The sequence below is a fragment of the Corvus brachyrhynchos genome, unplaced genomic scaffold (assembly GCF_000691975.1).
Source record: "Corvus brachyrhynchos isolate BGI_N302 unplaced genomic scaffold, ASM69197v1 scaffold346, whole genome shotgun sequence".
Classification (NCBI taxonomy): Eukaryota; Metazoa; Chordata; class Aves; order Passeriformes; family Corvidae; genus Corvus; species Corvus brachyrhynchos.
The window spans coordinates 434,162-450,243 of record NW_008238644.1 but is presented as its reverse complement, the minus strand read 5'-3'; the positions used below and the strand labels follow the sequence as shown (position 1 = coordinate 450,243).

General features: G+C 39.5%; 1 protein-coding gene across 6 annotated transcripts in view; it reads left to right on the top strand.

Annotated features, from left to right (window-relative positions):
* MTMR1 (myotubularin related protein 1) overlaps window positions 1–14,487 on the top strand; it is a 36,737-nt gene extending 22,250 nt beyond the window's left edge. For all 6 annotated transcript variants that reach the window (XM_008636154.2, XM_008636152.2, XM_017737534.1 and 3 more), the window contains one exon: window positions 12,598–14,487. In XM_008636154.2, coding sequence (XP_008634376.1) covers window positions 12,598–12,762 — 165 coding nt within the window. In that variant the 3' untranslated portion in view covers window positions 12,763–14,487. The remainder of the gene's footprint in view (window positions 1–12,597) is intronic.
* Window positions 14,488–16,082: the final 1,595 nt, after the last annotated feature.

Below are 16,082 nucleotides of genomic sequence, written 5' to 3'. Positions count from 1 at the left end.
ACTTTAATAACACTTCTATAATACTTCGTAACACTTTTTAATACTTTTATTGCCTTAACCTTCTCGTAGTTTTGTGTACCTTTGTTTTTGATCATGTTTTGCCCTTTACCAACACTGACGTAAAATATAGCAGCAGTTTCTGAAAGAACTGGACTATACCAACTCATTTTGCAGGCTCTCCAAATGAAGCATCGCGTGGATGCTTATCAATTGACTTTTATAGTTTTAAGCTGGCATACTAAAGATTAAACACTCCCCATACATGCTCCTTGATTCATCCAGTATTTGTTCTTATAAGTAATGTCTGCTATTCAGATAAATCTCTAAATCTCATCAGACAAATGTTCCATATGCTCTCATGCTTAGAAGTCTGAAGAAAGAACATTCAGATTGTGTCACAGCCGTAATATATCTGAGTGTGCTACACCATCTCTTTATTAAGGTAACATTCCAAGGTACCCCTAAGCATATTATGATAAATTACCTGTATTAAGTGATTGCTCAAAAGCTGCTTTCATCTTCTAGCAGTTAGAATGAGATGCAGGTTTCAGATTTATTAGACATCCACAAGTCAGAGGCTGTAGTAAAAGATGGTGTTCCAAGGTAAGTTTCAAGGACACTACACTGGTAGAAGTCCAGGTATCTGAAAAATATCTTCTAAGGTCCTGGGAAAGTCTGGATTGCTTGTTTCTCTCACTGAGGTGTTTCCTCTGAGCTGCTTTGTTTCTCTTGTACTTTGAAAGATGGTGTATTTTAAGTTATATACTTTTCAAGTGAAATTGTCAGCTGCTTTTTAGCAAAATAAAATCTTTCCTTTAGCCTGTTTGGTGAATATCATTTGGGTGGGTTTTGCACTGCCTGCAGTAGTGTCGGTTTATGACTTTATTTGATTGAGATCTCCAGGCCCTGAGAACAGGCTTTGTGAACCACATGAAAGCCAGTCCTGGTCTAAACGAGGGGAGGGTGGGGAAGAGATGATATAATGAGGAAATACCAGAGCTGTCATCAGTGAAAGCTCTGCTCACTGCCTCTCTGTCGCAGAGTGCTCTGCCTGCTTCTCTGGGAGATGCTCCTCAGTCACTCTGACACGTGACTCATTCACTGTCTGAGAGCAGGTCCCTCCATCAGCAGCTGAAGGCATCAAAATGTGATGGTCCTGGTAACTGCCTTGACTTTACTGCCACCTGCTTTTCTCAAGGGACTTTAAAGTGTTTCAACTTTTAGTTCTACCACGTAAGTTTTGTCACGTGGAGATACATCATCCCTTTCCTCTTGTCTCTGGCCTGAATTTATGTGATATTTATGACCAACATTTGGGAGTGTTTCACATCTACTTGGATAAATTAGCAGCAGAAATTACAATTTTTTGTTGCAGAATTGCATTCGCCAGTCTACTTATGAAAGCGCAAGCTTGTACAAGCACATAAATAAATAGTTTCTGCAGTCACAATATACTAGGTTTGCTTTCCTCTCTGTTTGCATTGTCTGTTGTCACACCCTGTTAACCAATTCAGTAACATTCAGACCCATTCAGTGACAGAAAAAAAGACAATGACCCTTGTGATACCCAGCAGGTCTTCACTTATCTTCAGTGAAAAAAATTCTTAATCAGTGGATTTATTAAAATAATGGGCATCCCTGCCTAATGATAAAAGGTGGTTTTGTTTAATATCTTTTAATGTATACTCTCATTTTCAACTAAATATAAGAGAAAATTAAATATTTAACGTAAGTTCTCTGATGATTAGTTCAAGGCAACCTTTTGCTGTTTTATCAGCCGCAAAAACATCTTCAGACAACTAGAACATGTTTATTGTTTTCGAGGAGCTCACCAAAAAGGAGAAAAAGCCCAATAGGTGAATTTAAGGGAGGATGAATAATAGTACTTTTAATATAATCAGAAGGGCTCTTTGGTACCTGTTTCCAACCAATTTTGTGTTATGGGAGAGAAGTCTCAAGAGCAGAAGGGCAGGTTTTGGTTGGAGGCAATATTTTAGGTTTTCGCATTTCAGCTTGATTAGTGAGCTTGATTTTTAAATGGACTGAGAGAAGTTGATCACTGCACTTCATTGCCTTTTCTATTGGACATGAGCATATATGACCTATAAATTTTTTTTCATTTGAAAATTACTGAATGTTAACTTGATATAACCATGTGTTTTTGTATTATTGTATGCTGTCTTAAAATACCTGTCTCAAACTTCTATTGGTGTGGTACGGTCTGAGCATGTTCTTCATTGCTCTAGGACATACAGAGTTCAGTACTATTCTTATGTTCTGTAAAGATTGCTTAGAATGATACATCTTCAGTTCTGCCTAAGCTTTGTGGAAGCCTGAGGTGGTGGTTTTGATAGTGTTTATTTGCCTCAAGAGCCCCATTTATTTTGTATTGCAATAGGTCCTGTGCACTTCAGGACGCGCAGCCTCTTTCCGTAGGGTTCAAAGCTCAGGAGTCTGAGAAGTGACCACTCTGCAAAATTCTAGGTTAAATGTGGACATCTCTTGTTGCTAAATTGTGCTTCAACAAGGTCATTCTAATTCTTAAGTGAAATAAAACGTTCTTTGGTTTGAGTTTGGAGGTGTTACATCATTATTGACTTCTTGTCCCAAGAAAATTAGATAGATTTAAATTCTATCTTATTTGAGTTCATTGACTGAGAAGACCTTTTTCAGATTTGCCCTTTCTTTGAGTTGGAGAAATGTGTATTTGTATGTGGCATGTGGAAGAGAAGCTCCTCCATTCTCTCCTGCAGAGGTGTGGGCTCTGTGGGTATGTGCTCCTGGCCTTACAGATGACCCTACTAGTCTGGAGTACATTAGATAATACGATGCTTTTGAATTTTTTCAGCTGATATATATTTTTCCCTTTTCTAGATAGTCATTTTGTCCTCTTCTTGATACTGATTTGAGTTCTGGCTGCCAGATGTCATTAGTATCTCTTTGGACAACTCTGGAAGGTGGGGAGAACACAACAATCATGTTCTTGAATATGATCTCTGCAGGGACAGTATTTTTGAACCAACATACCCTATCATTCATATGTGCAGACCATGAGTAAAAGTTCTGGTCCTTTCAATCCAAGCTGTGAGAGGCAAGGCAAGGAAAATAATGCATTTTAGTCACCAAATTTTGCACAGTCTATTAGGATATATTTAGTTCTTTTTATGCTTTCTTGGAAATGATGTTTTAACCCTTGGAGGACAGGGCTTAGTTTAATTTTCATTATATGTGGGGGTTTTTTTATTTTTCTACGCCTGGTAATTTTTCTTCAAGCTCTGTTCTGTAAATTTGGCCACAGTGTTAGTGTTAATACCATAGAAATCCCTGTAATTTTTCAAATTCATTCTTTCCTTCGTGTGTGGACTGTCATCCAGAGTAAAAGGCTAGCATCATCTATAACCTAGAAATTCAATTCAGCTACTGGAATGGGATCATGTGCTAAAGGCAATCCCAAAACTTCTGTGGAAGAGCCAGGGAATTTCTGTTGGCAGGTTAGCAGCTCACTTAAAGATGTGAAAGGGAAAGGTAGGAATAAGTAAAGCTGTTTGTTCAGTATATACAGAAATAACTGTAAAGTATGTAAATAAAAGCAGCTTACAGTTGCTGCTTTTATTTGCTGCTATTGCAGAAGGATTTGATGTGTTGAACAATTGAGCAATCAGATGTTAGCTGAGCTTCAGTGTCAATAAACACAAAATATCGTATAGCGAAAACAACAAATAAGATCCTGAGTGTCACTGGGAAAATTGCTGACAATAAACTGGAAAACGTAATTACTGAAAGGGTTTATCCTGCATGTAACAGGATAATGTGTAACTTCCTGCATATAACTTGCTGCCTGGCATGTGGAGTGTTCATGTATTTATCTCTACCTTCAGTCTCACTGCCTAGTGTGTTCCTCTCTGAGCAAGTTGACATTGGTTATGATATTTTTGAAAGTCCACACATTTGATTTACCACCATTTTGTGGCAGGACAGAGCTATCATATGGCTCTGGAACTGCTTGGCATTGCTGATTCTGAGTCCCTCTGTTTGAATGAAAGAGCAAGGCAGGAGATGTCAGGAGAAGGAACTGCCTTGTGGGTTGGACGGCTGAATGTTAACCTTAGCAAAGGAGATTCCATCCCTGCAGTTAATAAAGGGTTTCTTGTGAGATGAGGCAGGTTTTGGCCAGTACCTGTGTACCGGTTTGGCCAAATTTAGAAATATATCCTCTGAGAGGAGGCAGGTCACAGACCACCCCCTCCCCCACCAGGTTCGGGAAAAAATAAATTTTCCTCAAAGGAAAGTGAAAGAGAAAAAAAACTATTTATTTAACAAACACACGAGAAAAGGAAAATAATGCTAATTAATAAAAATCTCTGGCTGTGGAGAAAAAAACTGGGGAAGTGTCAGAGTCCTCCCTTTGGTCTCATCAGAGCTGGGGCTTGGCCCAGGGCCAGGCCCTCTGTGCTCGGTGGAAAGTCCTCCCGATGTGCTCTGATATTGAAGCAGTCCAGTAGAAAAGGGAGCAAATCTGAAATTCCAGGGAAGGAAAAGCAAAGTTCAACTCTCAGTCTCTCTCCAGAGAAAAATAAGCTGAACAACTGGCCAAAAGCTGACCAGGGAAGCAGCAAGCTGGGTGCCTCCTCCCTCCCCTGCCACAGCTGGAAAAAAAACCTGCTATCTGTGTGTGACCTTGAACAAGCTGCAAACTGCTTTGAGAAAGTTTTGCTCAGTTTTTCCTTCCCCCTCTCAGGCTCAGTTTAAAGGCATAAAAAGGCACAAAAATTAATTTCTGGGCATAGGGCAGTGATATGGGATACACATCCTAAAGTCACCCCAAGACAACCTGGTAGCTTCTCTCTAGTTGAGTGTCAAGATTTCCAGAGTCTGATTTATCACAGATAACTTTCATCTACAGATAAAAGTCTCAGTATTCAATCAGTATGGAATAAAATAGAGACTAACTGCTTATCCTGGATGCTAAAAGAAACTGTGGTTACCTGAGAAAAATAAATTGTTATCCTGTAATGAGCATCAGAACATGCACAGAATGGGAGAAGCTAGTACTGTGCAAATAATCTTCATTTTTGAGAGTTTCTAACACATTTGGAAGGGCAAGCACTCAATATCTGTCATGTCTCAGCTGTCTAAATCTAAATGGGCTGTAGGTTTTAACAAGCAATGGCTGTAGGTTTTAACGATCAGCTTGTAGCATGTGCAGTTTCCTGAGTCTGGAAATCTATCAGTTGTTCCAGTTCCCACCTGGTAGGATTCATAATTTCTGTTTGCTAGTCCTTGCTTTTCTGGAAGGCCAGGGGTTTTTGCTTAGTTTCTCAGGAGCACACCTCTACAAGAAGTGTGGAAGTATTGACTATTATTGAAAACTGCTGTCTTAGTCATTTGAGATTGCCTTTTGCTACAAGTATCCTGTTAACTACGCTGTCAGAGTTCCAGTTCTTCACAGAGAGAAACAAAAAGCTCAAGTGAAAGATACTGTTGTCTTTCCAATGCACAGAGTAGGTTTTTGGAAAACTGACAGTCTTACGTCAAGCAATGAATTTAAAATAACCATTTTCTTCTGCAGCCTTTCTTCCCTGTTGCTAAAATAGATAAAGTGTGCTCACTGAACAAGACAAAATGCATTCACTGTTGAACAATTTTCATGTGAATGACTGTCCTTGAGCTCGTACAGTAACACACAGTAGATATCCATCCAATTAAGACTTGGCGGTACTGTAAGTGAGTAGCTATTATAATTTCTCTTGTATCTATCCTTGTGTTGACAAATTTTGCTATCCAAAAGCACTTCAGGATCCTGAAGGATTCCTTGGGAATGAAAATTTGAAAATCAATACTGAAAGTGAACTGTAATAATTCTGTGAAGAGGAAGGCTTGAATTTTTGAGGAAATGAAACTGCCTTATGCCTAGATGGTTTTTATATGGGATGTAGTATGTCTATGGTATAGCATAATTATAGTTTCTCTGTGGGCATAGTTTAAAAAAAACCAGTATTTTTCCTCAAATCCTTCCCCAGCATGAATAATTCATCATAACTGTGAAGTCGTGTGTGCTCAGCATTACGCTACACCAGGTTCTGCTTTTGATGTATGTGAATAATTCAGTTTAAAAAATGGTTTCATATCAATGGTATTTTAAGCAATAAAGAATGTTTTTAGCAGTGTTCTAAGTATTTTTCTGCTCAGTATAGGCAGTAGCTACCCTATCGATAAGGTGGAGGAAAAGCACCTGCTTTTGAATGAAATAGGCAGCAAAGGAAGCTAAATCAGGAAAATAACCCCCCACCCATTTTAACTGGTCAATTTGCAGGAACCTACAATCAGTTCTTCCTGAGTGAAGAATGTTACTTGGCTCACTCAATTTTTGCAGCATTTTACTGCTTTTTACTGTTTGGGAATGGGATTTCAGATATTGCAGGTGTCATTAGTAGTGTAAGAATCATGTCAAGGCTTACAGGGAAAGATACTGCATGTACCAGAGAGGAGAAACTCTTTGGGGAGACAGGGCAGCTGGCAATATCCTGGATAAGGAAGGGAAGGGAGAAGAAGCAAGTAACAGGGAAGAAGTGCAAAAGTTGAAGGTAGCTACAGGTGAATAAATAGGTTGTATGAGGACGGGATCAGGTCCTATGTTGAATCATGGCTTGATGAAGAAAAGTTGAACTAGAAACTTAGAGGAATGTTGAAATGGGAAAAAACAGGAAAAACTGTTAATCTCCCTAAATAAAGTCTTCCTGATTAATTGAATATTCTTTTTATTTTTTTTGTTTACAGAGCAAAAAATTAGTTCCTTAAGATAATTAAGTGAAATAGAGGGAGTGGAATAAAGCTAGGGATTTGAATGTGATGATACAAAATTTGGTTAGAGTTTAAAGCCAAACAGAAGGATGCCAGAATTGTCAACAACAGGGAGAAGTCTGTAAAGCTTATATTCAGTGCTCAGGGTGTTGCTCAGGATGGATACAAGGACTTGGGGCACAGGGTTTGGATAAGAGGCTGGAAAAAATTGGCTATGAGGTAGGGGAGCAGCATGTAGTCTGACTTCCTGAGTCAATATTACAGTAACAATTGGAAAAAAAAAAAAAGGCAAGGAAAGAAAAAAAAACCACACAAGGGAAAAAGAAAACCTCTGAAAAGTCTTCCTGAAGCATTGCAGGTAGATTCTTCCAGCTTTTTGGTTAATGCCTGGAGTGAGGCCAGAGGATCCAGGCCCTTTCCCCACTGCTTAGTGCTGCTGGCAAACTCCAAATTCTTGTTGCTGTTTGGTTCTGTTGCTAGCTATATTAGATGTAAGTGCCAATTTTGTTTTGGAGTGATCAGCTTCTAACTGTTTGTAGTAAATTTTATGTGTCTAGAGAAATCTATTTTTATTTCTTATAAATAGTACATGGCAGAATTTTTTGATGAGGTTAACCCTCCAAAATCCATTAAAAGGCATGTAGTACATTCACTTTTATGTTTCTACTTCATTTTTACTGGATTATTTTGTTAAATCACAGAAGTGAAATTTACTGTTTTTCAGCACATTGAGGTAATAGTTTAAATAAATAGCACATCCTGAAGAGCAATGGCCCAGGCAGTTTTCCAGCCCAGCCAAACTGTAGATGCGCTGCTGGGTTAGGTTTCATCTATGTAGGCTCCTCTCGTGCAGCAGAAATAGGTCTGTGCTTTTAGCTGGGTTATGGACAGAAATGATGGACCCAGCTGTAGAAGCTGAGTGTTGCCTGGCAGCATCACTCTGGGGACACTGGTGTGACAAAGGAAAGGATGCACACTCTGCTGAAAATCTGTGGACTAGAGCAGCAAAAATAACTTGAATGCAGCTGGGTGATAGGTCCAGAGTCATCTTTTGAGCTTCCACTCCTAATTTGAGAGGCAGAATGAGAGAGTAGAAAACAGTACAGTTGCTGTCAGCCTCCCAACAAATTCATCTTAGACAAACCAATTACATGATTTCTTAACAAGACAGTAATAAAAGCTTACCTTGGAGACACTACTTGTGCTGTGCAAGTAACACTTGCAGGGTTAAGGTGGTAACAAGATCTTTTAATAAATGATCTTCAAACTTCTTGTTCCTTACAGACTTTGTCGCTCTTCCATTTCCTTTTATTCTAAACAGTGGCAAAGTGAAGAAGAGCCTCGTTCACAGCAAGCCATTACAGGTGTTATTGTGAAGGTTGTTGGCCCCATTTCCTTCTGAAGAAGGCTTTGTTTGAGAGAGGAATCTCATGATGAAATAGAACAGGGTGAAGTGACAAAAATGGAGATGGTTATCTGTAAAAATTTGTACAGGATGGTTTGAGGCTACACTGACAGCAACAGGTCTGCCTGGGAATAAGTGTTTAGGAAGTGTAGAAGCTAACTGAGTTTAATTTTAATGTTTCTCATGACAGAATTTAATTCGTGATGCTTCATCTTTTTACTCTTCTCCTCCATCTAAGATGGAAAGAGGCTTCCAGGAAACTGCGTAATTCCATGTTTTTCTTAATGATTTTGTTAAAAAAGAAGACCCTGAAACACATAGCTTGAGGTCGAGGCTTTGTTTTGGGCATTTCCCCCCCCCCGCCTTCACTCTGTATTTTCATTCTTTCACATTTCAATTTGCTGCTTTTTTTCCAAAAAAGGGCAGTTACAGTAACAGAATTGAAGACATCTGGAGGAAAACATGGCTCCTCATGCCAGGCTGCTTTTCAGGTCTTTTTGTAGGAACTTCTGTGATACTTCAGCTGCCTATACCACCTTTTACTTGCCCCATGATTATGTAATTTTAACATGAACTTTTATTACTAAAAAATCAGCTATTGTCAGGTGCTTGAAAATTGAGCCGCTTGAGATTTTTCTAGACTGAATTTGGTGTTTTATTTCATGAAATTAAAGTGTGTATTGGAAGTTTAATGTGTGAATCCTATTTCTGGAATTTTATTGTTTAATATCATGTGCATCTACATGATGCTGTGTTAAAGGCAGTTGAAAAGAATCTTTTCCTGGGAAAGGCATCCTATCAGAAAATCCTTTGTGTTTACACTACTAGATGAAATGGCATGATGATATTTATGTGGAACTGTCTTGCAGTGTTTAAATCTAACATGCCCTTATTGAAAGATGGCCAATATTTTGAAGGTGACCCTTTTTTTCCCCACTATAAGATCCTACTCTGACTTGCTTACAGCTTAGCTGGGCTCTAATGGTTTGTATCCTGTGTCCCCAGGTATGTGTGTCTAACTGAATTGTTTTGTAAAACTTCATCCAAGAAGGCTCAGTTTCTCATGAGAGTGTGACTAAGAAAAATGTTTTCCCATATGAAAATGCTGGTCTTGTGGACTTCTGTTGGGGCAAGTGGCTGTTTTTCTATAAATGTTCCATCTCTAGGGCAAACATAAGGTTTTAGTAAGAGAGATTATATTTCAGAAATGGTCCTGCTCATATCCTGGAAGAAATTCATCCAATTTGGAGGTCTGAGGCTGCAGCAATCTCAATGGATTCTCAAGAACTGAGAATAAATAAAAGGACTGAGAGATGGATTTTATACCGAGTCTGTGAGAGAGTTGTGACTAGTTGGGAATAGGAGCTGGGAGTGAATAATGCCCCAGGTGTTTGCTTTTTGTTCAACCCATGGAAGAGAGCCTGGGAAAGTAGGCTGGAGGGGACATGGCTGCAGGCAGAGGAAGAGTTGTCCCCTGGGAGAAACGAGGTTTCTCCCCACCTTTGCCACAGGATTCCTCTGTTGTAAGGGAGCTCACTGGGAGCAGAATGGTCACTCTGTGTGTCCTCCTTATTTAGTGCATGTCCTGCTTGATACCCACATGCCCCAACAGCAGAATTCCCAAGGTCTCTGTTAAACCAGTTTGAGATCCAAGGTATGCAAAATTAGGAGGTGTTGGCTTCAGATCCTTGTTTGTAAAAGTAGAGTGTTAATACTCCCATATCTCATGAGGGTGCCGCAGAAATAAATTTGTTTCTTGACATGAGATGAAAGTACAAAAAAGGAAACTTTAGCATTTTAAATTCAGAAGAATAAATAAAAGATGGGGTCAGACACTGCAAAGAAAACTAAATATTGAATAACTTCTCATTAATTAAGTAGCATCAGCCTGTGCACTGAGTAAATGAGGAATACAAGGGGGAAGCTAGTATTTTAATATTTATTTGACCAATGATTTTATACAGGTGTACAGGAAGGCTGAATTGAGTTTGGAGAAGTAATCTTCATTCTGACACCTCCTAATTCTTTGAGAGCATAATTTTGCAATCTTAATGTTGAAGAGTTTTGTGTGTGACTTGAATGTACACAGGCTTTTTAAACGTCATTGTTGTTATTTAGTTAATTTATTTAAAGGCAGCTCTGCTCTTCAGGATGGATCTGTGGGGAGAACAGCACTTGCGTCAAAGTTGGAGCATGTGCCTGGTGAATTGGGCTCTGGGCATGCAGAGGGACTGAGAGGTGCAGCCACACTTTTCCTCCATAAAGCACTTCACAGAGCATGCCAAGTCCTGCAGTGGCTTTTGTGTGGTGTATCCTGGAGGGATTTGTGGTGGGCTCCCCAAAAGCCGGCTGTATGGAGCTGCTTTTTGAGAGTGTCTGAGCTCTGTGCAGTGGAACCCAGCAGCTGATGCCCGTGTGAAATCTGGCTGAGAGAAATGGGTCTGGTTTGCTGAGTCGTGGTTCAGCTGTGCAGAAATCAGGTGTACAGACCTCCCATGACACAGGGCTTGTGTGACTGATGATTCCAATGGTAAATCACTCTGTTAGGGACCTAAATGTTTCAGGAAAATGTCTTCCTAAAGAAATCTAAAGTAGGAGTCTGTGGGAAAGGGATCTTTTATTGAGGGGGAAAAAATAAATACAGGGGGTGCCAGTTCCAGAAAATCTCAATATTTACTGAAATTCAAATTTTCCACAGTGTGTATTTACAGCATCTTGGACAATATTCATCAGCAGGCTCAGTTTTGCCTTGTTTCTAGGTGTATACACTTTCTGTAGTGTACCTCAGAAAAATGAGATTGGCTTTCTGGAGGGTGTGCTTTGTGTTTGATTAGGGAAGGAGATCTGTAGATTTGTGGCCTCACTTCCTCACTTTTGCTGAAGAGTTTGTATAGTGGATGCAGGGTAAAACTGCAAGAGAGGGAATTCATTGCACAGTGAGGGCAGGGCTCCAGGGTGGTTGGGAGCTGGTGGTGTGCAGAGACTGTTCTGCTGAAGACTCCAGAAGTTATGCTTTTAAAATTGCTGTAGATGACATGCGGGATGAATTGATGACTCCCAGGGTACCAGGAGCAGTACTTTCTGAATACACTGAAGTTTCTGTTCATGGGCTAATCATCAAACAAGAAAAAATATATGGGTAAAAAATTGTAGACCTAAAAAGACTGCTGGTACTATTTTCCTGTTTTAAGTTAGAACAAAAGTTAAAAATTCAATGGTATTTTTCTGTGTTAGGTTTTGAAAATATCAAGTGCATGGATTTTGGATGCATGTTCTTTAAAAAGCCAGAATTGACAAAAATTTAAGTTGTGACTCAGTTGTGCATTGATAGCAAGTAAAACCCTTTCTGGTTTTTGCTGTTTCCTTCACACAGCACCATGTGCAAATGGCAAACTCAGGTGTGGATCCCAGCCTTAACAATCACTGCTAAGCAGTAGGAAGTGATAGTGGGTGAGTGCAATTCCCTGGAGCCTGGCATTCCAGAAGCCCAGGGTGTAAATCACTCATCTAGCAATCCATAGCTCTCCCACTGCTGCATTTCCCCATGATTGTTGCATCAGTGCAATTAAATTCTTTTCCCATCTTGCTCTTTCCAAAAGCTATAAACAATTAGAGTTTGTACAGGATAAAATAAATTAAAAGCAACTTACAGTAAAACTGTTTTGGCCTTGTGGAATTTGGAAGAGGGGGAGGGTTCTCTCTGCTTGTCTGAGATAACAAATCCAGCTGCAAAACCCAGTGTGGCTTGAATCTTCCTTTGGCCATGATATAGTTGAATGTTTGAGATGAATATGAAAGGGCTGAGAACTCTGATGCAGAGTGGTGCATCTCTGGTGTTCGTTGGGTACTGTCAGAAGCAGAAACCGGTACAATGCACTTCTGTGAAAGGTTTATTGGAGTGTGACTCTGGGAGGTCCAAGCACCATTCACTTGGCTGCTGCACTTTTCTCACTGGAAGGGGTCAGACTCCTGGAAAGATGCCTGGTTACAAGAGTAACAAGATGCTCCATATGGAGCCAGCTTTGTGAATTCTACTCTGTTTATAAAGTAAGTCCTGTCCCAAGAGGCCAGAGAAATCATTCCCAGGAAAGGCATTTTACATCCAGCTGACAGTGGGATACAGGTACATTTATTGGAGTATGTTTGGAATCCCATGAAAACCATTTGCAAACACTTTTGAATAGGTTCCCTGCCAGCTGTGGTATTGGAAAGGGACAGTTTCCTGCGATGTTTCATTTCAAATGACTAAAGAAACACTTTCCGTAAATATTGATGTACTGAAATTCACAAGTGTCGAATCCCTTGTTACTGAAGGCAACAGCAGAAGCATTGTGGGAAAAGATAATTCACTATGAGAGTCAAAGTAAGCCTTTTCTTTCTTTACCTGGCAGGTTCCAATCCACCAAAATCTTAAAGAGCTCCTGGCCATCCGGACAGAGCTTCAGAAGAAGGTTGAGGATTTGCAGCGGGAAGCTGCCACGCGTTCCATTTCCTCCTCCTCTGACAGAGGTTCATCTCCTTCCCATTCTGCTACGCCAGTGCACACCTCTGTGTGATGTGGAACAAAAGCCATGTGAAAAAATCAGTGTCAGGTAACACAGAGGAGGGTGAAATGCTTTTCCCATCACAAAAGGATTGTGAGTGACTTGTAATTGCTATGATCTACATGCCTTACTCTGTGTCTGATATTATCACGATGAGGCCAAAAAGAGCTTCAATAGATGTGATGTATTTTCTTGTTGGCAGTTCCCACATGTGTTTTGACACTCTAGCTAAATCACCAATTGTGAAATTAAACTTTGTTTTGAGCAACCAACAATTTAACCATCCTAAAAAGGAATCCATCTGCCAAGCAGACAGAAAAATGCCTCTCACATTGTCTAGAGTACGATGCCTGGTTGAAAGAATCAGATGAAATGCCACATGATGCTTACACAGAACACAAAATGTTTTTCTGAATGGGAGCTCCTTATTTCACTCAGTAATATATATATATTTTTTTTTTGCTAGAGCAATTTATTTTTTTTAGGTAATGCACTTGGAAATTGATTTTAAAATAAATGTTTTCCAGTGTAGTCAGTTTTACATTTCAAACTAAATATGCCATTAAAAGTGGATGAAGTTGAGCTGGATTTATCAAGTACACCACACTGACTTGTATGATGTAATATATTTGGTAAAGCATGTATTTTAGGTTTTTTAATGCCTTTTGTACAAGTTGAAATAAAGTCTTTTGACTGTTTAGCTTATTGTTCAGTTTCAGCCTCCTGAGCGAGGGGAAAACTTGCTCATGTCGAGGTCTTGTACAAAGTAAAAAGTTTGTTTTCTAGCAAATGGTAATATTTGGGGTTGGAATGACACCCAGCTGTGTAAATTGTATAGTCTGTATAGCTCCACATTGTGAAGTGTGTTTTGTTTCTAAGTGTACACACAAAATGCAAAGCTGTGTGCGTTTATGCCCATGTGTATGTGATGTTAAACCTATGCATCCTCCCGTGGGTTTAAGCTGCACCTTCAGAAAACAGATCCTGCCTGTCCAAACCCTTTTGAGGACCTTAACTTGCAATGACATTGTTTGACAAAGTTTTTGAATAATATGGTATTAATTGGTTTTCTTGAAATAAAGCCTCTTGGCTTTTTGTTTTTTAGATTCCTACTAGCATTTTTTCTGTAAATGAATAATTTAACTGTGTTGTCATGTTAAATACACATTCCCAACTTTCTCACATCTCCCCCCAAAAACACTCATATTGGAAAGATTTGATTACTATAACATTCCTCCTTTTAGAAAATTATTCACTGGCATTCTTGGAAGGCCTAGAAATGGTGCATGCAGCAAATTTTCCCTGGATTGTTTTCCTTGCTGTGTTTCATGAAAATCTGGTTCTTCTCCTTAGGAAACTTAAATATTGCAGCTCTGCTTTTTGACTCGTGCTTGTATTGCTCTGGGTTCTGCTGGTGGGAGTTAAGCCCCATTCTTAAGAGCCTATTGATTCTATATGGTGATTGTGGGTTTTACTGACTGTGAGTATTCATTTGTTGCTGCACATTTGTTCCCAATACACGACGGTGCTTTTCTGTGTCTCGTTCTCTGCATTAACTCTACCCAGCACGTAGTTAATGAGTCCAGTGAGCTGCTGAGCACCTTCCTGACTTCAGCTGAAGAGGCTGAAGTGCTGTATCCAGTCTTACACGTTGACTGTGCAGTGCAGGATATTTCAACGTGTCCTTTTTACTGTAGTGAATGCTTTTTATAATAAATATTCACCTACACAAGCACAGTTTAGGAAGGCTTGCAATGTTGCATCTGTTAATCAACCTCAGGCTTTTTATAAATAGATGAAAGATGTCTCCCTGTAAAAATGGTTCTGCAGAACAGTGTGCCAGCAGTGAATTTTACATTGCCAAAATATGTTGAGCTGGTATTGAATTAAACTCTTCCGTACTTCAGATTTCCTTGACGTTTCAACTGTATATTAAAGTAAAGCACATTATCTCCAAAATGCAGTGCTAAAGAAAATCTTTTGAAGTTTTTCTCTATATTTGTGCTAATAATCACAACATTTTCTCTATAATTATTGCAAAAGCGATGACTGGATTAGCTCGGGCATTCTGAGCTTTTTAAAGCTTGGATCTCTAGAGCTAAACTCTCAGAATTTGGTTTTGCATAGAAGAACACCAGTTATTTCAGCTGACTGGCTGCATATCCACCAGTTTCAACAGAGCTCAGCGAGTCTCTGATGTGCCAGGAGAGCTCTGGGGGAGGGTCCTGCTGTTCCATGTGTCAGCACAATGGATGGGTTTGTACATACTTAGCATGGAAATATTCAGACATTCTATAGCTCATGTGCTAGTTAGAGCACAGCTTTACACTGAAGAGATGATTGTTGTACTCCGTCTGCTTCCTGATAATCAGATTTTTGCCTATTGATTTAACAACTAATTCTGTCATCATTTTCTATTTTTCAATAAGGCAGTATTGAACTAGTTAAAGGAAGAGCAGAACCCTGTTCCCTGTCTGATGCACCTTGGACAGAGCTATTAACTTCTGGTTCAAAAGCTGCATCTTCTGCTTTGGTTTTTGGTTTTGACTCTGCTCAGTATAAAGGGAATGTGCAAAGACAGCAAGCAGTTAACATTTGGCTTGTAGGATTTTCCTATTGTCAGTGACGTGTGAGAGGGCCACAGCCTGAATCCAGTGTCCCAGAAGGGGATGAAGCCTTGGTAACCAGCTGACACATTTTTTGGTTTTAAGTAAGTTAAGTGAATCATCAGCATCAGAGACTTTGTCATTTTAGTCCTGTTTCAGAGCTGAATTTACACTTCTTTCCCCTTTGTAGATAAAAGTAATTTTTTTGTTTTTTCATTAAAATGGAAGAAGGCTTTTAAAGCTGGTAAACACTCCTATCTGTCTGGTTCTGTTCCCTGCAGAGCAGCCTTCTCAAGGAGTTAAAGCTTTAAACAAAAAGTGTTTCACTGCTTTCATTTTCCAAGGGAAGCCGTACTAATTCATGTGCTGTGTGTAGTAACACCAAGAACAGCTGGTTCTCTAAAAGCTGAAAACAAGGAATCAAGAGCTCTCATTGGTGTGCACTAAGCCCCACAACAGAGGACACAGTAAAATGGGCAATTCAGACTATTCCCCAGGTGAAACATTTATGGTAAAAAGTAAAAAAGAATGTCCGTTTGCTGAGACCACATCTGCTGAACTAAGACGGTATCGATAGCTTTTAACTGCAGAGCTTGTTGCAGTTGGGAAGAAAGAGTTTATTTCTACAAGAAACATGAGTCAGAAGTAGTTTGAAATATAAACCACCTTTCTTGACTGTGAGACTGAGCATTCCATCATTATACAAAGCTTAGTTTGCACTGCATG